The following is a 27939-nucleotide window of genomic DNA, read 5'->3' as shown; positions in this document are numbered from 1 at the left end:
TAGCTGAATCACCTCCTCTGTTCAGGCAGGTTCTCAAGAGTCCTGCTAACAATCTTATTATTTGACTCAGGTGTGTTGAAGTAGAGACACATCTAAAAGTTGCAGGAGACCAGCCCTCTAGGCCTGGAGTTGTCCACCCCTGCCCCAGTCCCCGACGCAGTTGTCATAGGTTCAATTCCCGGCCTTGGCAACCTTTGCTGCATGTCTTCCCCCTTTCTTGTCAATGAACTATCAAATAAAGGCCACTAGAGCCAAAAATATCTTTAACAAAATAAAATGTGAAACTTTAAGACCCTCACCTAAAATTAAAATTGTTTCACCTGGAGCCGAAGGAGGAGGGGAGGAGAGTGGAAGGGGGGGGGGAGATTGAGGGGTAGATGGGCCCAGGCGAGGGGTGGTGGGACAGGGGTGTGAAAAACAGCTTACATTGATTGAACATTTAGATCACGAGTTCTTCCCCAAACCTTGTCCTCAAGGCAAACTGACCTGCATGTTTTCATTTCAGCAAAACCCCTTTAATCAAACATCAATTACAATCATGTGTGCCGAATTAGGGAAATGCCTAAAACTTGCAGGGCTTGGAGGACCAGTGCTGAAACACACTGGATTCACTTTGGCATTACTTGAAATAATTAAGTTCGATACATTTGTATCCCTCGTTTGACACAATGACTCAAGCTAACCAGGGACAATTTCCCAGGTAAGCAACCGTGGCTCTGTGGGTAGAGCAGTTGTCTTGTGATCACCAGGTTGATGGTTCAATTCTAGCTCCCTCCTGTGAGGGACAAATTGAGTTGGATGATTATAATATATTGAATTGGTTAAACTTAACTTAAGTTGGATAAATTTAATAAATTCAGTTGGATAAACTTATTTGAATTGCTTGTTACCTACAGAAGCAATTCAATTAAGTTGGTTCAACTACTTTCTTTTTAGAGTGTTTTATAGTTGATCCACTGTCATTTGTCGACTTCAACCTAAAATCAACCATTAATCAGACCTCGGCATTTCAGTCATCAGATTTCAACCACAAAACGACATTGATTCAATGACACAGTTTCAACGGTTTGATTGGATGGTTGTTTGATGGTTGATCCACCGTCATTTGTCGACTTCCCGTGCCCCCCGCCCCCTCCTGCAATGACACGGCGCCCCCCTTGGGGTCACGCTCCACAGTTTGGGAACCTCTGATCTACTGGAAGATAATGTAATGTGAGAATAATTTTGCACATTTTGCTCTCCACATACTTTTTAGCTAGAGTACAACAAATAATGCAGAGGAGACAAAAGTGTCAGTGAGAGAAAAAATTACTCATAAAGGAACAACCTACTCTGTGAAAGAAAGACGGTGCCTTATGGATTTCTAAGGAGGAATGTTGGTCTGGATTTGGTCCCTAAAACTTCAAATTCAAGGATAAATTTCCTTGAATTTATCTATAAAAAAAGACTAGAATTTGCTCATAAAAAGCCTTTTTCCTTCTCATGTATTGAGATTATGAAGTGATTTTTGTGTACCATCTGTGCCTTGATGTTGTAAAATTTCTAAAGGAAAATAGGCTTTTCTAAAATATTTAATCCAAAAACTAGCTTTCCTATTAATAATTTACTTATTGCTAAAGGTTTTGTAAGTCATTAATCAGCAATCCTGATAGGTTAGTTATCAAAAACTGTCAGTTAAAGTCAAGATGTCGTCTCCAGTCAATAAATCTTTCATGAGGAATTTGCAAATTTATCTGTTCATTTTGTAGTAGTACATTTTAATATGTTACCCATAAGTGGATTTTATGCCCTGCGGTCTTTTTCAAATGGTCAAAAGTCAATCAGTCAGTGTAGCTAATTAAAGAGCATGAACTACAGTGTGAAGCTAAAGGAGCATTTTCTGCAATCTGCGAATCGACACAATATTGTTATTGGGTCATAAATAATGTATTATTGCACTTTTGAATCATCATTCATGGGTTACATTCTAATGAACCGGGATATAAAGCATGTGAAAAGTTACTTATGACACAGGTTAGTCATTGATAGGCAAATTAGGTTAATGGACTTCAGCTGCATCACAGGTTCACAGTTCAACAAACCTGAAATAGGCTAGATGTTTCCCAGAAGGATTTCTTTGCAATATATGCAGTTTGTAACTTTGACAAAAGTAGATATGGGTTTAGTAAATATGTCTATTTCTGAAAATATATCTGCTTTTTAACCAAATGTCAGGTCATACGGCGCTCTTCCATAGTGACTTTATACTTTGCTGTGTATAATTCTGTTTTAAAAGCTAGACAGGGCTGCAGACCCTGGTGGCTAAGGAACATTAAAACTCTCAACAGAAGCTGAAAAAAAGCAGTCACAATTTTATTGTCATGAAAATAATAAAAACTTGTGAGAAAATAAATTTATACGGTAAAAAATACCAGATAGCCTAGCTCTGTTTATATGCTAATGTTAGCATACTGTTAGCATGTAGCCAGCTAGTTGCTACAGGAAAATAAAAAAGACAGGATATAATGTTCCCAAGTTGTGTGTGAATTGTCCGTTCACTTATTTTTTAGTAGACAGCACAGTAAGTCAACCATTTTGTAGTTAGGTCTCAAAATCACATCTTAACACTAGACTTTGGAGGTCATGGTGATGGTATGTAGCATTAGCAGCATACAGATATTTAAAATGCCAATGTGCGGTAATGTGTTCTTTTTAAACTGTGAAACTTTCTGATTAAAAACAACAATAACCCAATTTGGAAGTTTTTGTGCAGTTGAATGCCTAAGGTCAAACAAAGTTTAAGATCCGACAGAAATAGCACAGGAAAATACAACATGCAGTTTTTTAAGTAATGGAAAGGGTTACATGTAGTACAAAAAAAGCCATGGAACCAACTGGGTCATGTTGGAAAATACCTAGCTCACAAATTAATTGTGCTTAATTTGTGAGCACAATTAATGCTCACATGAAATTGAATTTTTGGTTAAATTACATGACCCACATTCAAGCGGTAACTGTAAATGTAAATTGCAAAATACATCAAATGTATTATTATTTATTAAATTTTATTTAATTATTAGTTCCTTAGAATTTAGTAGAAAGTGTCTAACATGAAACAGGCTAAATAAGCTAATTATTAGCAATTTTGTCCCATTGGATATAAACACTTTTTTATATTAAAATCAGCATCCATGTTATAAACTGTCATTTATGCTAAAAAGTGACACAGATAAATGAGTTATAGAGAAACAAGGCCTCTTATCCACCCTAATAATGTGCTGCAAGTAATCAAAGTTGTTATTGATGACTGTATTAGTTTTGTCACTTATGAATTTACCACTGAGGGAATTCCCAACTGCAGGATCAATAAAGTCATTATAATGCCCGTCCAGCGCTTACAAACAATGACAGTGGCGGTCATTATGATAATCAAAGGCAGTGTGAGGGAAATTCCTCTGGCAGACAGCAGAGATTAGAGGATTATCTTTCCCCTCTGTCTCTGGCCATCTCCACGCTGCTCCCACGCAACGGATTAGTTTTTATCTGCAAGGTAATCGGGGCTTTACTCTTGTCTGACAAGACTACAACTCCCACTGTCACACGTAATGTACATCAGCACCACGCTGGCTCACAATCTGCTGGGGTACTGATTCAACAGGAGAATAGATGGAGCAGAGATGACTTTAACCAGAAACAGTATGAAGGCATCTAAATGAGGTTGTTTCATCTGACATATTTGTCTTTGGCATAAAACACAGCATTTAAGAATATCTTTTATTGTTATCTGTGTGTGCATGTAACAGCAATGCCAGAATCAAAGATGTCAAACGGGAGAGAAAAGTCTAAGGGAGCCAATTTTTCCCTTGACCTTTCCTCTGTACTATATCTGTGATGTCCAATCAGAACACTTTGGGGATATCTTGGTAAAGCCTATTGCTTGTGTTGTTGTAGTGACTTTTTTGTGAAACTTTGCAGTTTATGGTGTTGTTGGTAAGAAGGTTCTTTTGTACCTTATTTCAGTATCCGGTTTCAATCCCTTCTTAAAAAATGAACAGATTTTTGCCTCTGTGAAGACTTAAATTCATCCAGTATTCACCACGGCTAAACTTTTTTGTCAGAGACAAACTTTCCGTGAGGTTCCATAGTTTCAGGCGGCAGAAGGGCCAGATATGCCAGTGTGACGGCGCCCTCATCTGGTGACTTGGCTGCTCTCTCACCGGCCATGTGCGCACCCATCCTGGACAGCAAGCGTTCAGCAAGATCTGAGAAAAAGAGTTTAAAAAAACACGAGTGAGCAAAAACCATGACTGAAGAGCCAGATAAAAAGCGAAGGATTATAAAATATAACATTTAGAAGATGTTTTGTTTTTCTTTACCCCATCATTTGGCCTGTCCTTGGACAGACGTCGAGCCAGGATCATGGACAGAGTCTGGAGCAAAACAAACATCGGAAGTTCCTTTAAAGTTAAACGAAGTTGAGTAATACTGTCGGATTGGCCCAGCATTAGAATATTTGAATATTACGAAAAAACTTAAGTTCCTAAACTGATTTTAACAGGTGGATGACCACACTCACACCTAGGGACAATTTAGAGAAACCAGTTAATCAAGAAGCCAGTTATGATTTTGGACTGTGGGAGGAAGCCGGAGTACCCAGAGAAAACCCACGCATGCACAGTGAGAACATGCAAACTCCTTGTGTAGTGGTTATAAAACTATTTTAGAAACTAAAAGTTAAAACAAGATCTAGTGATCTAGTGATCTGCGATCGATTATTTGGTCTTTCAAGTTCAGCGCTACAGGCCGATACAGTAAAAAGTAACCTAAGTTTAAAATGTATTTTCTTTAATGTTACTTTTCCGGTTATGTTTGTTTATAATTCTTGAAAAGTTCAATCCTTTTAGATTTTAAGTTTTGAGAGTTTAATTGTTTAAATGTTTAAATGTTGTTAAATACCTTTATTAGTCAACAACATTAAAAACAACAGATCATTTATTAGATGTCAAGCAAAGAAAATTTTATTAGTTATGTAGTTTAATTGTAAATACTTGCAAAGTGAAGCCATCAGCAAAAAGGTCAAGGTTTATAGCCTGCACGCAAATAAAAAAAATGGTTTCAAAGGGTTTTATTAAAGATTAACTTTTCAAACAAGAAATGAATAAACATAGGCTTCATTAAACACATTAAAAAAAAAAAAAAAACAAGGTTATTAAAGGCCTTGAAAATATTCCTTTTTAAAATTTTGTCATTACAGACATGGAAGTTAGTGTCTTTTATTTTGGTTTTATGCAGAGGTTTTATAGAGGAATTTAAAGGTGCTAACCTCATGGAGTACATAAATAAGAAATGATACACAAACTCCATTCTCTCTTCTCATAGATAAACAGGAAGACATTTAATGCACATCTCCGGATTCACACATCACATTTTCATCATCTCATTTTCATCGTCTCAGAAATCCAAAATGTCTTGCCGCTTACTTCTGACATCAGGTTTTTATATCATTCTAGCCCTACTGAGTATATTGGAAAGCTTTTGACCAATGGCGTTACCGAACCTCGCTTGCATAGCAATTCTGGCTCCGTCTTACACTGGATATGTGTTGGAAGGTCCGAGAATTGGGGGTTGACCTCCTGGAAATTAAATCTGTTCCATCAGAAGAACTATTAGTAAAGTTGTTGGTTCTTTATCTGTCCAAACAGAGATTCTTTCCCATTCCTGGCCAACTTTCTCGCATGCAAGCAGGAAAGGATGTCTGCCAAAGGTTTCTTGCACAACAGCTTAACCTTTCTCTCTTTGGTGATTGTTTATTCAACATCTCTCCAATCTGAATTCCTTTATGACTTCTAGGTCAGATTGACCCAGTACATTTGACACGGTACATTTCTTTTCAGTCTAAACAGATCTTAATGTGAATCAACCAACAACATGACTTTTAACTATTAATATAATTATATTCCTCTACAGTTTCTGGGGTATTCCCGACTGTTCTTTCTATCAATAATCTGAATATAATACTTTGAAGTTTATGGAACAGCATCAATGGGATGGAGTGTTTCTGCAACGCACTGTATGTGGCAAACCACATTTTATGTCATAGCCTTTTTTAATGACATGTGATTTTAAAAAGAATTTTACAAAGGTGAACCTACACATTCTAATACAAAGAGCCATATCTAGCGCACTCTGCACTCATAATTATTTATAGACAAACAAAAAGGAAGTAGTTATGACTTACGTGAAGGAAAATAATTAACTCGGTCCTGATGTTTGACACCTGACAGGTATAAACGCTATAGTGAAATGCTGTTGTCTTAGTCCATCCATTTTAATTGTCAACCAAATGTAAAATTAAATTTATTCATTTACCCTAAAAACAGAAGTAGTCTCATTCCTAGGGGTTAGTGGTTCTATGTTACTGGGTTTGATGGGGCGTGCACCAAACCCGCCGTTCTCGCGCCCTGCCGTGCACCTGTCATGTGGAAGAAGCTTTTGGAGTGTTGGTCCGCCTGCACTGGCGGACCAGCAACCCTTACATCAACGCTACCCTTACTTGCGCAAGAATAACTCGGCCTAACACAGTTCCTGCAGGTAAATGTTTCAGCCCAGGCGTGACATTCGGCCACATAAATAATGTGGAAAAACAACGGAAGTGTGCCATAACAATGTGAGGATAAATAGTTTAATAATGTTGGTGACATCAAATAAATGTGATAAGAATCCGCACCCCTTTTAAAACAACGAGAGGGGGGGGGTGACTCCAACCTGCACTCCTTTTCAACAACTGGGGGGACTCCAACCCGCACCCCTGATCTATAAACCTTTGCTGACGAAGATAAGATTAGGCGATAAGATGGGCTTCACGGCCAATCATGATCCCCCAAAATTAGTCTGTCAGTCAAACGTATCATACTCGCTGTGGTCCCAAAGCTACGCTGACAAAACCTTCGACCTGTTGCCGAGGACTTAATTGGAAGAGTATGGCAGGTCATTTGTGTATTTATTCAATAATTATGGCAAGCTTTTTGTGAAATTATTGGATTTCAGATGTCATATCTCTTCTAATTTGTAATTACAGGTACATGTCAATAAATTAGAGAATCATCAAGATCATTTATTTCAGTGTTTCAAAATTTACATGAAACACAAGGATCTCACAAAAGTATACAACAGACACACTTTTGTATTCAGTATTTGTGGATTCACCCATTTGCAGATTTTTCAGTGGAACATAACTCTAAATTACTTCAGGAAAACCATCCTATCCAGATTCTCTTTTTTGTAAAGTTTGAAACTCATAAAATTTCACATAAMTTAATATTTTCTTAAATGCAGCTTAGGAAAATATGTAAATACCAGGGCAACTTGGCTTTCTATTGGCTGGCGTTTGCAAAGCAGCTAATGTAAGAGTAACGTTTCTCTTCCTTGATACTGATTGGCTGTACGTGCAAGAGCATGTTGGATCTGATGGCCCAATACAAAATAACTACACTCAGAAACCGATAGTTGTTTAGTCAGTCCCTTTATTAGTATTTTTGATCAATAGCTGTTTGAAAATATTTATTAAGAAATCAATGCAGTTAGGAAAAAAAATTATTGTAGAAAAACATTTTCACTTTTTATTTTAGAACAGGTAACTTCATCACATTAAGGTAATTGACAATTTTCCGATGTAGTAAAAGTGAAAAATAATAATCAAAGGCAAAAATAAACTTGGTCAGCACTTTAAACATTCAAATACTGAAGGCATTTGAAGTAACAGGCACTAAAACATCACATTGGTTTGCTTATTAAAGCAATAAATCACCTTTAAAAATGACCTACAGAAGAGCATTATTTAATATAGAAGACATTGGTTCATTATTAGATTCCTGAATGGTATCGTTGCTAAAATATGTAAATAGCAAGAAAGTTTGACCTGTCTCATTAGACTAGTGTTTGGGTTTTAAACATGAGCTGCCTGGAGGTTTTTCACCACGGCTGAACTTCCTTCTCAGAGACGAACCTCCCATGGGGTTCAGCTGTTCCTGCCGGAAGCAGAGCCAGGTACACCGGCGTGACGGCGCCCTCGTCTGGAGACTTGGGGGCTTTTGGACCAGCCATGTCTGTGCGCACCCATCCAGGACAGCAGGCATTGAGCAAAATCTGAGTTGAGGTAAAACACAACATTTATGCTAGCAGTTTGACATTCCTAAACACAGAGAGAATTAAAATGATCATGAAAAAATAAAGTCAAAGTGAGATACCCCGTCATTTGGCCTCTCCTTAGACAGACGACGAGCCAAGATCATGGACAGCGTCTGAAGGCACACAGAACAGAAATGCCTCAGACGGAGAATTTAGGTCTTTACTGTTTATGAACAGAACTCCAAACCTACTAATAATCTGAAAAGTAAAGTGAGGTAATTTTATTTAAATAGCACATTTTCAGCAACAAGGCAATTCCAAGTGCTTTACATGAATTAGAAGGAAATACAACAAAACAACAAACCAAAGGAAAGAGCAAAAGAAGAAAAAACAAAAAAGTATAGCCCCATATATAAAAATAAGTAATCCATGATTTCTAGGGGTTTCTCTGGATTCTAAGTTTGCTCTAATTCATGAAATAGATGCTCCTATTTTAAGTATATGTACTCCATAATTTATAAGCTAGAATGAGTTTCTATGGATAATAATAATAAGCTTAGTATTAGTCTAAAGTAATAAGTGTTGGTTCTCCATGTTTGATTCTATAAAGCAGATGGTAAATGTTAATCGAAGGCAGTGATTCCCAAACTTTTTCTCCTGGGCCCCCCCAGCGGTTTCCAAAAATTTTCCAAACAGTTTTAACTGTTGATAAAAGTGACAGAGGACACAGATATGGGAAATGTAGCCCCTACTGTATCAAATTGACATAGGAATAACAGAGAGTTGGCCATTCTAAGGTAAAAACCCAGCGCAAACAGCGTTCATGTTTGTTTTTTTTGTTTTTTTTTCATCCAGTCGGCTTTCCGCGCCCCCCCTGCAATGGCACGGCGCCCCCTCTAGGGGGCGCGCTCCACAGTTTGGGAACCTCTGTTTTACTGCCATAGTTTTAGTTTGTATGTTTTATTTTGTAATAGGCACATTTTTTGTTATTGTGACTTTAATTTTGAAAATCTAAGTAGGAAGTGCATTCCAGAATGTTCGCTGGGGCACCAGAAAAAGGAAAGAAGCACATGACATGGAGGCATGACTTTGGCAAGTTGTTTAAAGTAGTTTAAGTTTAAGAATTCTTATTTTTGTTCATTTTTACCTCAGACGAAACGGTCAGCCAGCGAGGTATGTTTATATGTAATTACCATTTTTTATGTCATTGTATTCGTGACACCGTCTCATTTATGTTTGTTGTATTTTAGTTCGACGGTGGTGTTGTGTCAGTGGCACAAAGTTATAAGAAGACTTGCATTAAAGCTGACTAAACACCGGCAGTAGCGAGCTCTTTATTGACAAAGAAGAGGTGGAAGTGATACTCTGATCTAAGGTCATAGGTAGTTTCTCTAGATGTGTTTCTCTGGATTATAAGTTTGTTCTATTTCTACAGTATATAAACTAAACGTTCCTGTTCTGGGCTGCTAAGCAGAATAAGAATAGCTTGCAAAAGATCCAAGAACCTGAAACAGTTGACAGTAATTGACTGGTTTAAGTGGATGCTTAAGTGTTCCATCACTTAAGGACTACGGAACACCAAACCTGCCATAACAACGAAGAAATACAGAAATAAGTAACTAGCTTAATAAATGACTTACTTCTCCAGTAAAAAGCATAACAAATCAATTAATGTATCATTAAATGCAACAAAATTAAAAAAAAAATTCCATAATAGCTCAATAAATCAGAGAAATTTAGATTTGTACTTTAATTCAAATATTGTAATTTATCTCCATGTTCTTATTCTCCATAAACAAATATTTCTTGGCTTTTTAGCAAATTTGACTATAATGCTATATTGTTTCTTTCCAGCTCCTTTATTTCCTTACAAATATATTGTTATTTTTTTCTTAAACATTCTTTCTGTTAAGTTCACATAGCTGCTTTTGATGCTTAATTCCAAATTTTGGCTGACATTTGAATTTTTGTGTGCGTGTGTGTGTGGTCGTTCATACTACTAATTAAATGTGACCACAACCAGACTTCTTTGTGTACGTTTTTCACCCCCAAAACCCCCTGACGCTCAGAAGAAGAACGTTGACGTCACGCAGCAGCACATTGATTGTGGTAGTGATAATAGATGCTGCCGTCTAAGGATCAATTTTAAAGTTAATGAGCAGTTGGAGTCGACAGTATTGTCACAAGACTATAAGCAGAAGGAGGAAGGAACATTGACTTTTAGAGCAGAATTATGACATCTCAACTAAATGATGTAAAAGTCGGATAAAATGTGAAGTGACTGTTTTGACTGCTGAAATTTGAAAACTATCTGATATGTATCCGATTTTGGACCAATATGGAAGTGACACAAATCACATTTTGGGCTGTTCAGACTGCAATAAAAAGTTGTGTTTGGATCTGATTTGTCCTTCGTGTGAACTTAGCCTAATTTGTCTTTTCCATTGCAATGTGAAAACAGAGGGAGAAGCTTTTTGGAACAGCGTCCCCTATGGGCAGAGGTCCAGCTTGTCGGAAGAACATACTTAACTCAATCATGGTCGCCTGGTTTTGATAACGTGGTAAAAAAGTCTAACTTCTCTCATGTTGTTGCTAATCAACTTTGGTGTGTTGAAGATTTGACATTTTAAGGAACCTCAATGTTAAATTAATATCTTTAAACATTTTTAATAATTCTTGATTTATCTGAACCCAAAGCAGCCCATAGCAGTTGATCTACATTTTGCAAATAAAAATCTAGAATTTATGATAAACAACTTTGTTCTACATAGAAATAAAAATATTCAGAAAAATGCCTTTTATGTTAAATATTTTAATAATGCCGCAGCTACAAATGAAGTACAAATAAAATGTCAACTCGCAGTTCTCCTTTATGAAGCAACACTGGTTCCATTCAGGTCATATTAGTTGGAAATTAAAATTTGTTTCATGATCTGTAACATTTAAATATCATTTAAATATGAAATATGTAACAAATGAATACCATTTCACAGCTCTGTAAATCCTACCGTCAGACCAGTTTTCGACACTCCGTAGGCTGTATCCGGCCAGCCATCTTGCTTGTGTTCACCCTTTTTGGCCGTGTCAACAAATCGCTGCATCAGTACTGCCAGCTCGTCCTCGGTGATGTCGTCGCTACGGAAACGCTGCTGGAGTTCTGGACTGCACTGGTTCAGGGTGCGGGAGCCAACAAAGCTGGAAACATTCACAACACGACCTAAGAAACAGAGAGGACATCAAAAACTATGCACAGCATAAACGTAGTGTAAGATATCCATATTCACATAGATATGAATAAATACGTCATCAAAAATATCATGGCAAGCTTCTGAAAACACCATGGAGAACAATATTAATATTACCATAAGGGTCCAAAAATAGACCCTTATTTTTGGGTCAACACATTTGCATATGTAACATATGCTATGTTACATTTAGGTTTTTTAAATGTATTGTTTAATTTAAAGATATTTCATGCCTCCATTTTCTCTACAATCTATTTAAATGTAAAATAGATATGACTTAGGGAATCTCAGCTGAAACTAGATGACACAAGTAGAAGAGAACATGTTTTTAGAATCTAAAAATATATTTTCCCCCCTTTTATTTAAATATTTTTCTTCAATTTTAGTTATAATAATTTGTACTGATTAAAGAGTTAATTTGACTAACATCTTCAAAATCAAATATGAACAGTTTCCCAAAAATGTTTTGGATTTTTTTCCCACCAAATTATTGACAGGGTGATCAGAAACCTGTATCAAAATGGAATGAGATTTGACTCTGTTAGAGATTTTTTGGTATCATTTTGTTATTACTTTAGTTCATATTCAGTCTAATGTTAATCAACATTCAGTCTATAGATTATTGTGATTTTCAGTTTAAAGTGTTCTTTCTTCTGTGTGTATAAACTGACCTGGAGGTCCCATCTGCCTGTTTGTCTTCATGTGAAACAGTTAACTGTGTGTTTCCCAGACCTTACATTATGTTTCCACAGGTGCCTTCTTATCAACCGGAAAACTCCCTACCTTAGAAACTGCCTGTGTGCAGTAATAAATTGTTTCTTACCTATCCTCCCTGTTTTTGCTTGAAAATAAAAGACAAGCTGTAACCAAAGTCTTTAGAACGCTCAGAGAGCGGCTTGGAGGAGCAGCTTGCCGAGTCTTCTCCTTTTGCAAAAGCTTGGTTATAAAATTCATATATGTTGTCTGTGGTTCTTTTATTGAAGGTAAAAAAAAAATACCTATCAGACTCTGTACCTCCAGCTTTGATGAGTGGCATGAAGTGAGTCAACATGTCTTTGGTGGCGAAGAAGTTGGTCATCAAAGTGACCTCAGCCTGAGTCCCAAACGGAGCCGTGTCGGCCACTAAAGAGTCAACATGATGTTAGAGTTAGGTATGAATCAATTCAAAAGGCAAAAACAGACCATTATTATAAGCCCAATTAGAAAATAAATCAATTACAGTTGTGTATTACACGGATATAAATTCATTTGTTGTTTCCACCACGTGATTTATTTACCTTTGGAGTAACTAAAGATATGTTTCCATGTGAGTTTAAATCACAGACATTTGATCTGCATTGTTCCAAAGCTACCTTTGAAAGCTATCCCGGCGTTATTGATGAGGATGTCCACTCCTCCGTACTTCTGCTTGAAGAAAGCAGCAGCTGTTTTAATGCTGTTCAGGTCATTGATGTCCAGCTGGTGAAACAGGGGCTTCAGCCCCTCCGAGGCCAGAGACTCTACGGCCGCCTGACCTCGACCACTGCAAAACATTTCCATTCATTTTACAGTCAAACATTGAAAATGCAGGTTATCTACACGTTTAGCTGCTAAACAGACCAATCTCAGCTTACACCTGGTGACAAGGGTTTTACATACAAAACTTTTCAAGTAGGCCTGTCACAATAATACATTTTCCTGGGCAATTAATTCTCAAAAAATATTGCGATAAACGATAATATTGTTTGAAGACCATTTTAAACTGATGTAATGGTAATGACATAATAAGGCATGCAATATTCTGCCAAAAATAGATACACTTTATTTTCAAAAGAACACTAAACACTGGAACTGGTAAACAAAATAAACCAAAAACAAAAATAAAATGGACTCTCAGTCTCCATTAACAAAAAATGCACTTGAATAAAAACTAAACAACATAAAACCAAAGTGGAAATAAAAACTAGATTCAAGCAAAAGAGTACAGATTATGAAATCTGTACACTACATTGCCATTCGATATCATTAGATTTAAATAAAGAAGACAGGCATATCTGACTACCTGATCAAATAGTTCACTCCTCCCTTAAGCCCAGTTCACACTACATGATTTTATTGCCCCGATTTTCCCCTTACAACAATCTTAGAACGTCCAACAATCATCCTGTAGTGTGTGGTGTGTTATGACTGATCGGGTGCAGTTGGTCCGCTCTGATCTAAAACAGGCATATTCAACATGTTGGATTTTGGCCAGTTTATCACTGCAGCATGTGGGGTTTTCCCCGATAGCTCTGTATGGGAGCTTTCGGCTCCCATACAGAGCTATCGGCTAGTGGTAACGCTCAGCCGCTCCATCCCGTTTCAAACTCTTCTCATCAAAGTAAGAGTCAGCTACCTTCGACAGAAAAGGGACCTAAGTCTATGAAGGCAATGTAGCAGTTTTGCTAGTTTTGATTTCTAAGGCATAACAAGGCAGTTTACCATGATTCAGTCAAAGTAATGAAATAACGAACTGCTTATTGTCAATGTGTTTCTTCCTATTGAGCAGTGAAAGTAAATAAAACGTGTTGCATGTCTTTTGCTTTAAGCATTTACTTACTGGAGGTTTTTTTTTTTGTTTGTGCTTCAGAGCCACAGCATCAACTAGCTCCTCACTTCAACGGCTCTAACGGAGCCTGTGCCGTTCAGCAGCGCAGCTGTTTCTCCTCCTACACTTTGGACTGAACCATTGTTCTAATAATGATGGGGGGCACCTAAAAATTCTTTTTTTTTCTGAGATGAATGGCAGATTTACTTCGGTCTTTCTTTCTATTGCATTTTTTATATTGACATTGTTTAAATACAAGGGTTTCATTCATTTTTCTTTTTTGGGGGGAGGGGGACGACCATTCTAGACTTTTCCAAGATTGGGGAGGTCCTGACCTATTTTCAGATAATTAATGCAAGGGGTTAGGGATGCATCGATTGTCGATTTCTGACTCATCGCTGATTACTGATCTTTAAGAAGCCTGACCTGCCAATTCCAAGTTTGGCGATTTGAAATTTAACTAAATATAGCAAGAAAGTCACTGACCTGGTAACAGTGGGTTGGCTATTGTTAACTGCAAATATGCAGACATGACCTGGTGGGTCTGTCAGTCAGTCTAACCCAGTGTTGTGGTCAAGACCACCTAACCCGAGACCAAGACAAGACCAAGACTTTTAGGGTCCGAACCAAGTCGAGACCAAGACCAAGGGAAGTCGAGACTGAGTCAAGACCAGCCTGCACTAAATGACATGATAAAATGTGAAATATGATCAAAATTGCTTCTCAAATTGATCTAAAATATTCATATTCCCATAAAAACACCTAGATATTAAATACTTTATAAATTTTACCAATATTAAAATGAAGTGCTTCCATCATTGTGCTACAATCCGCGGTGGTCTCGTGCCATCCCTAAAAAGATAACACCCTGGGTGTTTGCCCTTATTGCACATGTCAGAAACCATCACTGTCTGCACAATTAAACATAGCAATTGAGGCAATGCCCGGACGGTAAATAACGCTCAACTATGAACACTGACCAAGGAGCAACAAAGAAGTAACCAAGCACAAGGCTGTGACTCAAGCACCGTGACTGTTACCCTCTCCCGCTACATGAAGCCAGGTAGTCTGACAACATGGCACACATTACAGCTGGCACTTTGAACGAAAACAATCATAGAGCAATGTGCATGCTCTGTGTGCTCTTTCGTTCTTGTGTTTTATTTATTTGTTAATTAAAAAAAATATCAATGTACATGATTAAATAAAATAATGATAGCTACTGCAGTGTACCCAAAGCATTACAAGAACAAAGAACGGCTCTCAGTGACACTCCAGTCCTATTTTCTAAGTAAAGAGCCCTTCGGAAGAATCAGTGATTTTCCTGAATGTCACATCACTATATTGCAGACTTTTGGACACAACGTTGTCCCATATATGCGACAAGTCAGTCAACACCTCCTCACAATAATTAAGTGCAGTGAGTGACAACTTTTTTTCCATCACAAATGCTAGCATCACGTCAACGGAGCTTACCTTTTTTTGAGATACTTTTCTAAGTGACGATAAAAGTTAGACGTTGTCCCCACCGTCTGTGAAAGCGAAGCGCTGCTGAGTTAGCTGTCGCCATCGGATTTCTTATGATTTATGCAGCGCTATTCTATTACCGACTACTAGACAGACATCTTCTGCTGCTCAGAGGAAACCACTGCGCATGTCTTGGAGCGCCGTGTGCGAGTGAAAAGTAGGGAAGAGGAGGGGGAGTAACAGAAACACGTTATAGCTTGGATTTTAATCGGTGCGTTTTGCATCCACTGAAAACAACGTTGTTAACAAATAAACTGGACAGTATGTTGTACGCTTAGTGATATTTTCACAGTTGAGGTCTTGACTGGTCTTGAAATAAAATGCAGAGTCCTCAGCGCCCGAGACAAAACCGAGACCAAATGCAGTGGAGTCCGATACGAGACCATCAAAAAATGGTCTCGAGACCAAGACCGATCTCGAGTACTACAACACTGGTCTAACCTCTCTCAGAGCAGAGCAAATAAAAAGACAGTGATTAATTTTTAGAACTTTGCAGAGGTAGATATGCAAGTATCGTCCAATAATCGATTTTTGGGAGATCAGCCAATATTTATATGAGAAAACTGATCTTATCTACCTCTGCAAAGGTCAGAGAATTAGCCGTGGTCCTCCAGTCTACCATGTCATCGGTTAACGATAGTCACCCAACTGCCAACTTAGTGACTTTGTTGCTAAATGAAATGTAGTGAATTTTCAGAGAAAAAAAAGGGAAAAAAAGTTGTATCGGCCAAAACTGCAATCGGTGCAGCCCTAATCATCCATCCATCCGTCTGTCCTTGTCCCTACATTTTGGGCAACAGGTGGGTCACCCTGGACAGGTTGCATCACAGGGCGCAGCCCTAATTAATTTAATTCAGTAGGAATAACGCACATTAACTGACATTTCTGTAAAGGTGCCAGAATTAGACAAAAGGCTGTTTTTCCTCTGTTGTCCCTGGTCAATGCTCAATTTGTCCTGCTAAAAACAAACAAATTTACACAAACAAGGTTTAAATGACTTAACTACCCACATTTTGTCAATGAATATAAAAACATTATTAATACAAACAATAAATTAAAAAAATCTATGAAACTAAAACTCAGTTATCATAAAATGTATAAGGAGTAATTAAAACTAAATTAGTCCGTCACTTAGATTCTTTCGTTTGTTTTTCCTCAGTGCTTACTCTTTGGTTTCACCTGGTGAAATCTGACGGGAGGATTCAACACTCGCCCAAAAAAAAAAAACAACACTAAACCTCTAACATGTCAGTCTCCTTACTAATTTATGATTGTGAACAATTAGGGTGAAAAAAGCAACAGAATTCAAAGAGGTGAAATGAAAATAAACTGTAAGAGAAACAGTTTATTCTAGTTCAGGTGTTGCCAGGTGAGCTACCTACACATCTCTGGAAGTGAGGTAAACATCCCCTTGGAACTGCTTGCAGAGCGATCTGACGATGGCAAACCCAATGCCTTTGTTACTTCCAGTGACAATGGCGACCTTGGTTGACATGACTGTGGTGAGAGATCTGCGCACAAAATCCAACAATGAACAAGCTACACATTAACAAACACACACCTCCAAGGAGGAGGTGCTGACATTTTGATGAAAGGAACAAGTCTCACATTGCTCATAAGATCAAAGATTGTGAGTCGATTGTAAACAGTACGGAGCCCACTTAGGGAAAAGGGTTATTTATTAATTATTATTGTTATTATTGTTATTGCTGTTGTTATTTTTGTCCTCCATCGCTATACATCTCCAAATACAGATTCCACAATACAACCTGACAGCAATTGGCGGCATTACCCCGTGAAAATTACTCAATATACCCAAAGCAGTACAAAATACGAGCTTTTAAAAGAAGCTCAAATTAGGTCATAATCACATTTCACTTTAAACTTGACTACAGACTATTGAGAGGGTGAGAGGAGTAAACCTGAAGACTCTGCGTCTGTTACTTGTATAATAGTGACTTTCACTTTTACATGTAAGCATGAGGCAACTTTACCTAAAGCAAACAATGCATAGACATTTAAAAAAAATGTTCTCAATAACGAATGCAGTTTATTGAAGGCGCCTTACTTCTGCTTGGAGAAGAAGTTGGAGGACAAGCTGCACGGAGCAGTAAAAATAGCAGATTGGAACGAGAAAGCGTCCAGAGTCAGATAAAGCTCCACAGGAAGCGGAAGTAATAAACAGGAAATACACGATGTCTGGAAGGAGGTGTCTTCCTGGACATCATAGACATAATATAAGAGTAGACCCCGCATTGGCTGCTCCGGCGCAAGAAATACGGCGGCCATCTTGGAGCGGTATACCCTCCTACTTTTCTCAATCAAAACAGCAAAAGATGCCTCAGCACTGAGGGATATTGTTGTTCTGATCGATGGACTATTGATGTGAGGGCTCCACAGACAACATTTCACAAGTACGATGGACATATTATTGTGTATATTCTGTGACTGGAATATTACTTTACTGTATTTATTATGTCCACCGGCGACATACCAGTTAATATTAGCTACAGTGCTTGGTGTGATATGGGGTTCAGCCCCGCTATGAAGGCTAACTGAGATTATGTAAATCTAAAAATTAATTATTCTCTAACATTGACTTAGATTATCTGACACAAGAGCCTATATTACAAATGAAACAATGTAACATACATTATAAAACCTATATTACGTGTTATAACATTCACCAGCAAAGTTTACACAGGTGGTAAAGACTATTATTTATATGTAATTCTCTCACTCTGTCAAAAGTAAGATACATCCCAAATCTTCCGTTTTTGTTTTTATGGTTTTATAAAGACACGATATGAGGAAGAAGTGGGAGATATCTATAAAGAGAGACGGATTCACTGCACAGCACGGATGAATCTCGGATCGAATTTCGGACTCAATCTCAAGTGCGGAATCACTCTGAAGCTAGAACTCGTCGGCTGGAAAACATAGATATATATCGATATATGTATAGATGTATATACATCCATACATGTATCCAATATATATTATTCAGTATTAATCATTATTTATTTTTGTTTGGATAGTTATATAAATATGTATTGATCTTACTAAATAAATTATTAAATAAATTAACGGCTGTGGGCTTTGTAATATGCTCATCATACATCAATATCTGAATATTCCATTCTTATTCTACTGTTATAGCATATTTAAATATGCTGAACTATGTATTAAAAACATACTTAAATAATACAATTGTTTATAAATGTAACTTTGATAGATGTTTGAATATGGTTTCCAGTAACAAAAAAAGCGTGTTATGATCGATTAAATGTGCTGATACGTCATTGTGTCTGCTAAACACATAACGCTGAGTGGAGTGGAGTACCGCTCCAAGATGGTCGTTGCTATGGAAACGCTGCTGGAGTTCTGGACATCACTGGCTCAAAGTGCTAGAACTGACGATGCTGGATACATTCACTACACGACCAAAAAAAACACACACAGAATATGCATTAGGCTAATTGTGGTCTAATAGAACCGAGCTTGTTTCCCTGTTACTATTCAAACGTGGATTGCAGCGTCATTGGTGGATAGCTGGCAGCTTTTAAATTATATAATTTTAGTATTAAAAAAAAGAGCATATAAAGCTGAGTTGTCCAAACCTTTTGTCATCTGGGCTAAAATTGTCAAATTTACTGGTGGGGTAATGAAATTCTTTTTTTTTTTTTACTTTGCAGTTTGGACACCCCTTATATAATTTACAATATATATTTCTCTGTTTTGTGGTAAAAATTTAAGGGAAGATGTTCACACAGAAATATTTTACATCAGTATTTGTGCCACTGATTTAATGAGATACGAACTGTCAGATGTGCTAAATAGTTCTCAGCATTCCTCATTAATGCCAGATTTTTCCATTTTGCGACTTCAGAGTGTTTCCTGTTTCATTTCTGAACGAGAGAAAAATGAAAGAAAAAATTACAAGGGTAGAATGGGACAAAGTCAGAGCAGAACAATTTTCTTTGCTGTATCCTCAATTTGAAAGTTAAAAACCAGCATGCTAGACTAATTTACATAAATTCTGAATAAAAGGAGTAAATGCTGCAAATATATTCTCTCTGGATAAAGTTGATGTATTTATGGAAAAAATGTCTTTCGAAATTGTTTTCGCCTTCTGCTTTGATCAGCGGCATAAAGTGAGTCAGCACGTCTCTGGTGCCAAAGAAGTTCGTCCTCAGCGTGACCTCTGCTTGAATCCCAAATGGAGTTGTGTCTGTTGCTAAGGAAATGACAAAATCAAGACATATTTAAACCCAGCTCAGATAATAGTTGTTCAGTCATCTAAAAACATCAGTGGCTAAGTGCAGTAAAGCAGTACCTTTGAAACCAATCCCAGCATTATTGATGAGGATGTCCACCCCTCCATATTTCTCCTTAAAGAAAGCAGCAGCTGTTTTAAGGCTGTTCAGGTCAATGATGTCCAGTTGATGAAACAAAGGCTTCAGTCCCTCGTGGCAAATCTGTGTTACCCAAGAATATTGCATTAGCAGATAGTAATGCACCAGTACAAAAATGTTGGCCGATATCCATATTAATACTGATGTTGTGGCTAATAACCAATATTTATCAATAGTATCTATCGATAGCATATTTTTGCTTTGAGCCATATGAAGATCATTAATGTTCTTGAAGGGCCAGTTGTGCGAGAATGTATTGATAAAAGGTGTCAACTAAAACGTGAATAAAAAGCTGTCCCTGCATTTGAGAAGTACTGCTTCATTTAAACATTGTTCACATTGATCAATCCCTACAGTATTTAGCAATTTTTTGCAATCACAGATTTTATGACACTAGCTTAGAAATATTTGCAAGATGATTGTTTTCAGATTGGATTGAGTACCTAAAATAGGAGCTTTATGAGTGAAGCTAAGTAGCGCACAGGCACCGACACGCAGGTCACCAAAGCGAATCGTGTTAAAGCCTTTGTACGTCTGCTGCAATAGCGACCATAGTAGATGATGAAATGGGCAGAGAGGTTTGGGTTGTTAATTTGTAATAGTGGTATATTCTTCAAAAGTTCTGTTTATTAAGATCTCCTAATATTTTTGCCAAATCCTGTGATTATGTTTAGCGATGCACTGAGCTGCCATTTTTCACTTTTTCATATCTGAGATTTAGTATCAGCTGATACCGATGTGATGCAAAAAATACCTGAGAATTGACTTAAAACATTCCTTTTTTATTAAACAGACATAAGTAAACTGAATTATAAATTTATTTAATAATTCTCCACCAGTACAGCACACTTACATACAAGAGCAGCATCATAAGTTTGGTCAAACAGAAAAAAAGCACACAATTAATTTGTGCAGTCAGTGTTATTAGGAACATCACAGCCTATGTAAAATAAATAAAGTGTCATAATTTGGTTGTGTGAGGTGAGGTAGGATGCAGGCAGACCCAGGATGATGATGAAATGATCAATTTAATGTCGAGGTACTGAACAACAGGGAGCACTAGGAACACAAGGAAACAGACTGGTACACACGACGTTAGACAAGGATCCGAGGAAGAACACAGACAACAGGTGGGACTAAATACACACAGGGGTAATCAAGGGAACGAGACACACCTGGGAAACAATCAACGGGGAGGACAGGACAGAGACTCACAGGGAAACGGGACTAAACACAGAAAATCTCAAAATAAACACACAGAAACACATCATGACATAAAGAAACTAAAACCTTACAAGAACAATAGGTTGACTACCTTGGTCAGACATGTAAGCTGCAACAAACCTTTCAAATGATGTAGAAAGTGCTATTAGGAATTCTAATAGCACTGAAATGTAATGTAAATACGAAAAACGATGTTATTCTGAACACAAAGCATAGAATTAGAGTGAGCAGACCTGGCCTTATGGATCGGTCCCATTGCTACTGATACCAGATATTTTTTTGAATATCGGAAGCAATAGTGATATTAATATCGGATTGGTACAGCTCTAGTTATGTTGAAATTCAGTGACTTCCACACTGTTTTGCAATACAAAATAAGTCAATTTTAAATCTGGCTAAGCATTAAAAGCAGATAATACATGAAGATAAAACAGGATTTTTTTCTTTAAACAGATACTTCAGGTGAGCTGCCTACCTGTCTACGAGGTCGGTGAGGTAAACGTCCCCTTGGAACTGCTTGCAGTGCGCTCTGACGGTGGTAAACCCATTGCCTTTGTTACTTCCAGTGACGACTGCGACCTTGGCTGACATGACGGTGAAGGGAGAGAGAGATCTTAGCGAGAGCATAAAGGCCTAACAAAGCAACTCACAGATTTAATACTCGCACCTGCAACTCGAGTAGAATTGGTTTCAAATGGTAAACCTGCTGTGTCATGATGACAAATGCAAGCAATGAACAAACAAACTGATAACACAGTAAAACATTAATGAGACATTAACCTTGAGGTATTAGTGTTTTGTAAAAGTATTCATATCTCTAGAACTTTTTTACATTACAAATAAGATCTGAAAAGTATGTGCTGCTTTAATATAGTCAATGCCTGAACTTTGTAGATCCATGTTTTGTAACAAGAAGCTTAAGGCGTCCCTCTACCATCATTGCAAATCTGAAAAGTTATTTTTTTGCAAAATAGTTCAAGTTCTGTCAAACTGCGTGTAAAGCATATGTGAGCTTTACAGATCCCTCCTTGTGTAACATTGCATGTGGATATAGTAGATGGTAGTGACAATAGTATTCTGAAGTGCTCCTGTGCCTATGTGGCTCTACTGAAACATTACAGCTGTTTCTTTTGTTATGCTACCTGAGGGTTTAAAGCAGGGGTCCCCAAACTTTTTCCTGTGAGGGCCACATAACTTTTCCCTTCTCTGGTGGGGGCCGGAGACAGTTTGTAACAGAAAAAGTGTGACGATTGCAGGAGTGCCTAAATGTAAAAATTCATTGTTTTCCAGAAAGCACAATCAAATAACCCTCTCTGGGTTCTTCACAGAAAAAATCCAGGAAACACTATTTTCTGAACAACATTCTCAAATTTAAATTCCCTATTAAAACCTAATTCCGTTTCAATGGGCGCTTTCTTCTTTTATTTCCAATTTTGACTTCCAATGATTCACTTCCTGCTAAAGAGCCCCCTGCTGGTTGAAGAAAAATCCACATATAAGCCACACGGTTCAAAGCTTAGGAAAAAAGTAGCGGCATATAGTCCGGAAAATACAGTAGATGAAAAAAAATAAATCTAAACGCTCTCTGGTATTGTTCAGGGGGCCGGACCAAATGTGGAGGCAGGCCGGATCCGGCCCGCGGGCCGTAGTTTGGGGACCACTGGTTTAAAGCTTTGCACAGTGGCATTTCCAAAGACAACCATAACTTTTTTTATTATATGTGTTTTGTAAACTATATTCCAGTATTTTCTATCTAATTCATAATTTTCAGTCCGACTTTAACCCATAATTATGAACCACAAAATAATTTCATTTAGCGAAAACAAAAGTATGTGTAATAGTTTGTCGTTTTAAACAGATATGTTTCCCCAGAATACTGTATAAAAAATTATTGTAAAATCCAATGAAGAACATTTTTTGACAATTATCTAAAATCGTGTAGAAAATGAGAAATATTCGTTTTTGCGTTCTGTTTGGTCAGAAGCGCCCAAACTGACTGAGCCGGCGCATTTTAACCACGTGACCGTGTGTCGGCGCTGATGGCGGCCAGCCGTACTGCGCAGCTTTACCACGCATACCCGGAAAATTAAAGAGGCAAAGAACCTAGCAAAGCAAGGATAGAAAGTTTGTTTGTTTCTTGACCAGTAAGTGTTTTATTAATGGAAACTCAATTAATTTAACTGCATTTATGAACAGCAGCTGTTAGTGTCCGTATGATATGTTTTAAACCAACACAAACTGAGACGGTTTTCATTTAGAAATTTGAGCTCCAATTATATATGGTCTTGTTTTTGTGTCTCGTAGCTCAACATGGACATGGCATACGACTTAATCAAGTCACATTAAATATTAGCGCAGACTAATGAAGCATACCATCCCTTTAATAGACCCAACGGCAGAAAATATATTTGTAATTGTTGAGAGTAAGGTAAGAGTAAGTCCAGCAACATAAATTAAGGACAGTAATATAGTCGGTAGATCTGAAGAAGGACAACAAATATTGTTTGGTAGCATTACATTTAGCAGGACAGCTTTGTTATTTAGTTCTGAGTCACATTCATTTTCTGTCTGCACACATGACCTGTCAGACAGAAAAGTGTGAGACTTCTTTGCTCTTTTAAAGTATGATGAACTTTAGTTTAATTTTAAAATGTACCAGTAATTATCATGCTTGTTCTTCACAAGAGCTGGTGGAAGCCATGAAAGGTCGCAGCCGCAGAGTTGGAAGAACTGCAAGAAAGAGGAAACGGAAGCGTGAACAATCCGTCCGTTCAGGTAGGAAAAGAGTCACTGCAGTAAACTGATTCATCACAGAAAAAGAAACGCTCTTCATTTCCCTCGGACGTTCTAGTCTCTCTAAGTCATCAGCTGCAATACGTCAGGCTGGTGAGGTTTCTCCACCGGAGAGGATTCAGCTCAACGCTGCTGCAGCCTGCTCTGTTCTCTGGTACGTCTGGCTGTAGGATGAAGTTTTATTTTACATATGTTAAGGAGAGCTTCAGAAATGTATTTATCTCTTGTTTACAATGATGCAACCTCACAGTTTGTGTTTGTTTTCATTCAGACACAGGCAGAGGACTGCAGACTCTCCAAACTATAATGGTACTGTTTTAATATGTTTGTAGTACTATATTTCCTTCCAATTTAAATAATCTAGAACAATTTCACGTTTTCATGGTACAACCTTAAGATGGGGTGTTTTTGAAGATAGACTGAGACGAAATATATTCCAATTGTCAAGTAGAAGAAAAACGATACATGGCTTCTTTTTCTTCAGCCTCCTAAACAGTTGCCTTCAAAAATCAGCTGATTAGTGTGGAGGACCAAAACTGACACAATTAAAATGTTGCTTATCAGCCAGGGGAGCTGGTTGTTTCTCTGCCAGAATCTTGTCTCCTCACAACTTCCACCATTCTCAGCAGCTACCTGGGAGAGTACATCAAAAGGTAAAGCTGCAAGATTGCTAACTTTGTCATAAATGGGGGGATTTTATTTGCAGTTTGACTCTTTATCTCGTCTGTAGTTGGAAACCCCGCCTTTCTCCTCTCTCGGCGCTTTGTGTTTTCCTGGTGTGTGAGCGCCAGCGTGGGGAGGCCTCTGATTGGTTCCCGTACATTGACGTGCTGCCCTGCTCTTATGCCTGCCCCGCATATTTCTCAGACGAGGTGGTAGACGTCCTACCGGCCGGCGTGAGGAGGCGGGGCTTAGAGCAGAGGGAGGCGGTACGTGAGATGCACTCCTCCAATCAGGAGTTTTTCAGGGGAGTTGAGCTTCGTTTCTGTTCAGCTTTGGGATGCTTGATTTTGCAGTGTGTGTTGGTCTATACATGACATCCCAGTAAAGTACATTGGTGTAACATGTAGTTGCAACATGTTAAAATGTGACAGTTAAAGCAGTATCAGTGGTTTTGCAAACATCTGTGTTTGTTGATCTATACAGGACTCTGCAGCCAGTTCTGAGCCGGCCCCCAGAAGATGTGCTGACTTATGAAGCTCTGAGGTACACAAACACACTGATGGTCACCAAACCTGGTTCAGTCTGCTATTTCAGCTGTTCTGTCTCTTTCAGGTGGGCGTGGTGCAGTGTAAACACGCGCTCTGTCTTCATGCCCCGGCCGTCCAGCTGCTTCCTGTCTGGACCTGATAGTTACGCTTTAGCTCCCTTCCTGGATCTCCTCAACCACCGCCCTGATGTCCAGGTAACTTGGATATTTTCAACATGAAATTACTTTTGATTTCATGTTTCGTTTCCATCTGAACCATATTCATAGATGGATTTATATCATCTTTTTCCACCAGGTAAAAGCGGGTTTTAATGATCAGACAAAATGCTATGAAATCAGGAGTGTCTGTGGTACACCGTGCTACGAGCAGGCGTACATAAACTATGGTTCCCATGACAACCAGCGCCTGCTTTTGGAGTATGGATTTGTTGCCATGAATAATCCACATAGCGTCGTGTATGTGGAACCAGGTAAGTCATAAACATCAGTAAAAGGTCTGGGTGTAGTCAAAGGCAGTGTCATAATAAATAATAGGTTTTGTATAGGGGTGCACCAATAAATCAACCTCAATTTCTTACATTTTGGGTGATCTTCAGATACTCTGTAAGTATCTTAAGATCAACTACCGTCCACTTTTGCTAAAAGTTGCTATATTGAGCGATTAAAAAAATTTTTTTTGCTATATTTAGTGACTTTGCATCAAAAACATCAGTACTGGCCAAAAGATAGGTTATCAGCTGGAAAAGTCCAATCGGTCCACCCCTACTAGTTTTGTAGTCTGTTAAGACAATGTTATAATAATATCTTAAGTATAATTAAAGTAAAAGTTCTGAATGGAATAAATTTTGCACAACATCCTAAAAAAATGCTAATCTTTTTCTGTGGTTCCTCAGACTTGCTGTGTGACATTTTAAGAGGTGAGAAGAGTTTGGATCAGAAGATGAAGTTCCTCAGAGAGAATCAGTTCCTTGAGTAAGTCTGTGCCATAAACATTTCCATGTTTCATTGCTACATTGACTTGTTTAACTGGTTTACATTGTTTCATGAAAAAACTAACTCACCCTCCTATGACAGCAAAACACCGACCCTGACAAATTTTTTAAAGAATTCCACCAAAGTGGGTGGAGCAGCACTGTTACGGTTTTAGATGAAATATTGCCAAACTAACAAATATACACAAAAATGTAACATTTTGCACAGAAACAATAAGACGGAAACCTAAATAACCTATTTAGACAGCAAACTTTGAAGAAGCAAATATTTGTTTATTTTTTTAACAAACCTTATTTCTCATCCTTCCTGACAGGAATCTCACCGTGTCCAGTGAAGGTCCCAGTTGGAGGCTGATGGTGGCTCTCAGACTGCTGTCTCTGCCACAAACACTATAGTATGATGACATTTTCATCTGCCCACAGGGTGTTAGTGCATTTCTAAAAAGTCTTTAAATTTATGTATCTAAAATGAATGCCTTTAAATGTTATAAACTAATTTTTAGAAATGAATTTGGCCTTAACTATGTTAACAAAATGTAAGACTTCTGATTATGGCATGGTCTTACATTTACTATGTAGATGTTTTTTTCTGTGAGACTTTTCTGTCAGACAAACGTTTGAGACACTCGCAGAAATCTCCGTTGCTTTCTGTGACTCAAAGTGGTTGCAGCTACTGGTAACTAGCTGCTAATATATACTATATATTTATAGTTAGCAAAGATAAGTGTTAGCTAGGTTTTACTTGTCACTGATAGAAGCAAGAAGCCATCTGGCTTTCCTGCATATATCATGAATAAAAAAGCTACCTAGATGTTTTTACTCTACCATGGGTAGCTAGCTTTTTTGCGACATAAGTCTTAATTTTCATTCTTAAGTCTTAAAAATGTTTAAATTTGAGTTGATGGAACCTACAGAAAATCTGTCCCAACAAATGTGGTATTTCAATCACTCTAGATCAGCTCTCTTCTTGACCCAGTTTGTGTGATAAGCTTTGGCTATATTTGTGTTTTTCAGCCACCTATGGAGGTCGGTGCTGCTCGGTCAGGTTGTTGATGAAAAGACAGAAGTGAGAAGCAGCCAGACAGCCAGGACTTTGTGTCAACAGCTGTTGAAAGATACACACATAGCTCTGGATAAGGTGCACATAAACACAGATCAAAGTATTTCCTGGAATAAAAATGGGACTGAAATGCTTCATCTTTCTGTGTTTAGATCTCCCAGCTTCTGGGTCAGTATGGGGGGCCAGTCAGGGAGCAGCTGGAGGTGGTGAGGGCATTGCGACAGGAGGAGAGGTGGATCTTGGAGAGCTGTGTTACAGCTCTGAAAGACTCAGTGATCTAGAAAAAGAGACGTCCTCATGCAAAGCAAACATTGGAGCGATGAGCTGACACCTTACCGGTCTTCTGTTCACACAGCTGCTGTATCATTCTTCCTGCCCACAAAGCAGCTAAAAAGACATTAAAAGTGCCGGTTTGATCCAAAGATTATAAGTAGTAGTGGTGCACCGATTGCAGTTTTCTGGATAATCACCGATCTTTAAAAAATCCTGACCTACCAATTCTAATTTGGCTGAAAAGTAGCTTAAAGTCTGAAATCAGGCACAAAGTGTTTGGTTTTGTGGATAAGAACAGTTTCTCATGTAGAAATCGACCGATCGCCAATCTCCCAACATTAATGAAATATGGGCCAATTTAACCGTGCACCCTGAATAAGAAACATCAGCTGCCATCTATGGAGCTTCACTTGTGGTGAAGCTGCTTACAAGTGAAGTGCACTTCTGAAAGTGCCTTTCAAAAGTATTCATACCCCTCAAACATTTTTTGAATAAAATTTTTGAAAGAACATAAACAACCATTTTCCT

General features: G+C 38.0%; 3 protein-coding genes across 6 annotated transcripts; 1 reads left to right on the top strand and 2 right to left on the bottom strand.

The window, feature by feature from the left end:
• Positions 1 to 7585: 7585 nt before the first annotated feature.
• On the bottom strand, positions 7586 to 17625 carry LOC103476570 (carbonyl reductase [NADPH] 1). The gene is made up of 7 exons (XM_008429016.2): positions 17513 to 17625; positions 16827 to 16955; positions 12704 to 12873; positions 12366 to 12473; positions 11115 to 11323; positions 8226 to 8279; positions 7586 to 8124 (listed from the first exon to the last, which is right to left on the bottom strand). The coding sequence occupies exons 2-7, from the start codon at positions 16937 to 16939 to the stop codon at positions 7951 to 7953; spliced, it is 828 nt and encodes a 275-aa protein (XP_008427238.1). The 5' UTR covers positions 16940 to 16955; positions 17513 to 17625; the 3' UTR covers positions 7586 to 7950.
• Positions 17626 to 18799: 1174 nt separating this feature from the next.
• On the bottom strand, positions 18800 to 23827 carry LOC108166972 (carbonyl reductase [NADPH] 1-like). 3 transcript variants are annotated; one of them, XM_017309151.1, is made up of 4 exons: positions 23740 to 23827; positions 21559 to 21667; positions 19574 to 19681; positions 18800 to 18879 (listed from the first exon to the last, which is right to left on the bottom strand). In XM_017309151.1, the coding sequence occupies exons 1-4, from the start codon at positions 23750 to 23752 to the stop codon at positions 18852 to 18854; spliced, it is 258 nt and encodes an 85-aa protein (XP_017164640.1). In that variant the 5' UTR covers positions 23753 to 23827; the 3' UTR covers positions 18800 to 18851. The 3 variants fall into 3 exon arrangements, 2 of the variants coding, with proteins under 2 accessions (XP_017164640.1, XP_017164639.1); XR_001777377.1 differs by adding an exon at positions 19781 to 19922 and having other exon boundaries at positions 18816 to 19681; XM_017309150.1 differs by lacking the exons at positions 21559 to 21667; positions 23740 to 23827 and adding an exon at positions 19781 to 20148.
• setd4 (SET domain containing 4) lies at positions 23124 to 27855 on the top strand. Of its 2 annotated transcripts, XM_008429019.2 has the most exons (13): positions 23124 to 23227; positions 23771 to 23858; positions 23935 to 24030; positions 24148 to 24185; positions 24441 to 24529; positions 24607 to 24843; positions 25023 to 25082; positions 25152 to 25281; positions 25382 to 25556; positions 25980 to 26058; positions 26393 to 26473; positions 27093 to 27216; positions 27291 to 27855. In XM_008429019.2, exons 2-13 carry the CDS (start codon positions 23783 to 23785, stop codon positions 27417 to 27419), a joined length of 1314 nt encoding a protein of 437 aa, XP_008427241.1. In that variant the 5' UTR covers positions 23124 to 23227; positions 23771 to 23782; the 3' UTR covers positions 27420 to 27855. The 2 variants fall into 2 exon arrangements, with proteins under 2 accessions (XP_008427241.1, XP_017164638.1); XM_017309149.1 differs by lacking the exons at positions 24148 to 24185; positions 24441 to 24529 and having other exon boundaries at positions 23769 to 23858; positions 24744 to 24843.
• The last annotated feature ends 84 nt before the right edge of the window (positions 27856 to 27939 follow it).

The sequence above is a fragment of the Poecilia reticulata genome, linkage group LG15, assembly GCF_000633615.1.
Source record: "Poecilia reticulata strain Guanapo linkage group LG15, Guppy_female_1.0+MT, whole genome shotgun sequence".
NCBI lineage: Eukaryota > Metazoa > Chordata > Actinopteri > Cyprinodontiformes > Poeciliidae > Poecilia > Poecilia reticulata.
Note: the sequence above shows the minus strand (reverse complement) of the source record. Positions and strands in the feature narration are given on the sequence as shown.

Coding starts and splice junctions, on each gene's coding strand:
- LOC108166972 (XM_017309150.1), bottom strand. CDS start 20,069: ATGGCTCAAAGCAAAAATATGCTATCGATAGATACTATTGATAAATAT. Junction 19,682..19,780: donor TGCTGGGATTGGTTTCAAAG/GTACTGCTTTAC, acceptor TCATTTCCTTAG/CAACAGACACAACTCCATTT. Junction 18,880..19,573: donor GCCGCTGATCAAAGCAGAAG/GCGAAAACAATT, acceptor TTGGTCGTGTAG/TGAATGTATCCAGCATCGTC.
- setd4 (XM_008429019.2), top strand. CDS start 23,783: ATGAAAGGTCGCAGCCGCAGAGTTGGAAGAACTGCAAGAAAGAGGAAA. Junction 26,059..26,392: donor AGAGAGAATCAGTTCCTTGA/GTAAGTCTGTGC, acceptor CCTTCCTGACAG/GAATCTCACCGTGTCCAGTG. Junction 27,217..27,290: donor CACACATAGCTCTGGATAAG/GTGCACATAAAC, acceptor TTCTGTGTTTAG/ATCTCCCAGCTTCTGGGTCA.
- LOC103476570 (XM_008429016.2), bottom strand. CDS start 16,939: ATGTCAACCAAGGTCGCCATTGTCACTGGAAGTAACAAAGGCATTGGG. Junction 12,874..16,826: donor TACCTCACTTCCAGAGATGT/GTAGGTAGCTCA, acceptor AATGTTTTGCAG/TGGTCGAGGTCAGGCGGCCG. Junction 8,125..8,225: donor AGGAGAGGCCAAATGACGGG/GTATCTCACTTT, acceptor ACCTCAACTCAG/ATTTTGCTCAATGCCTGCTG.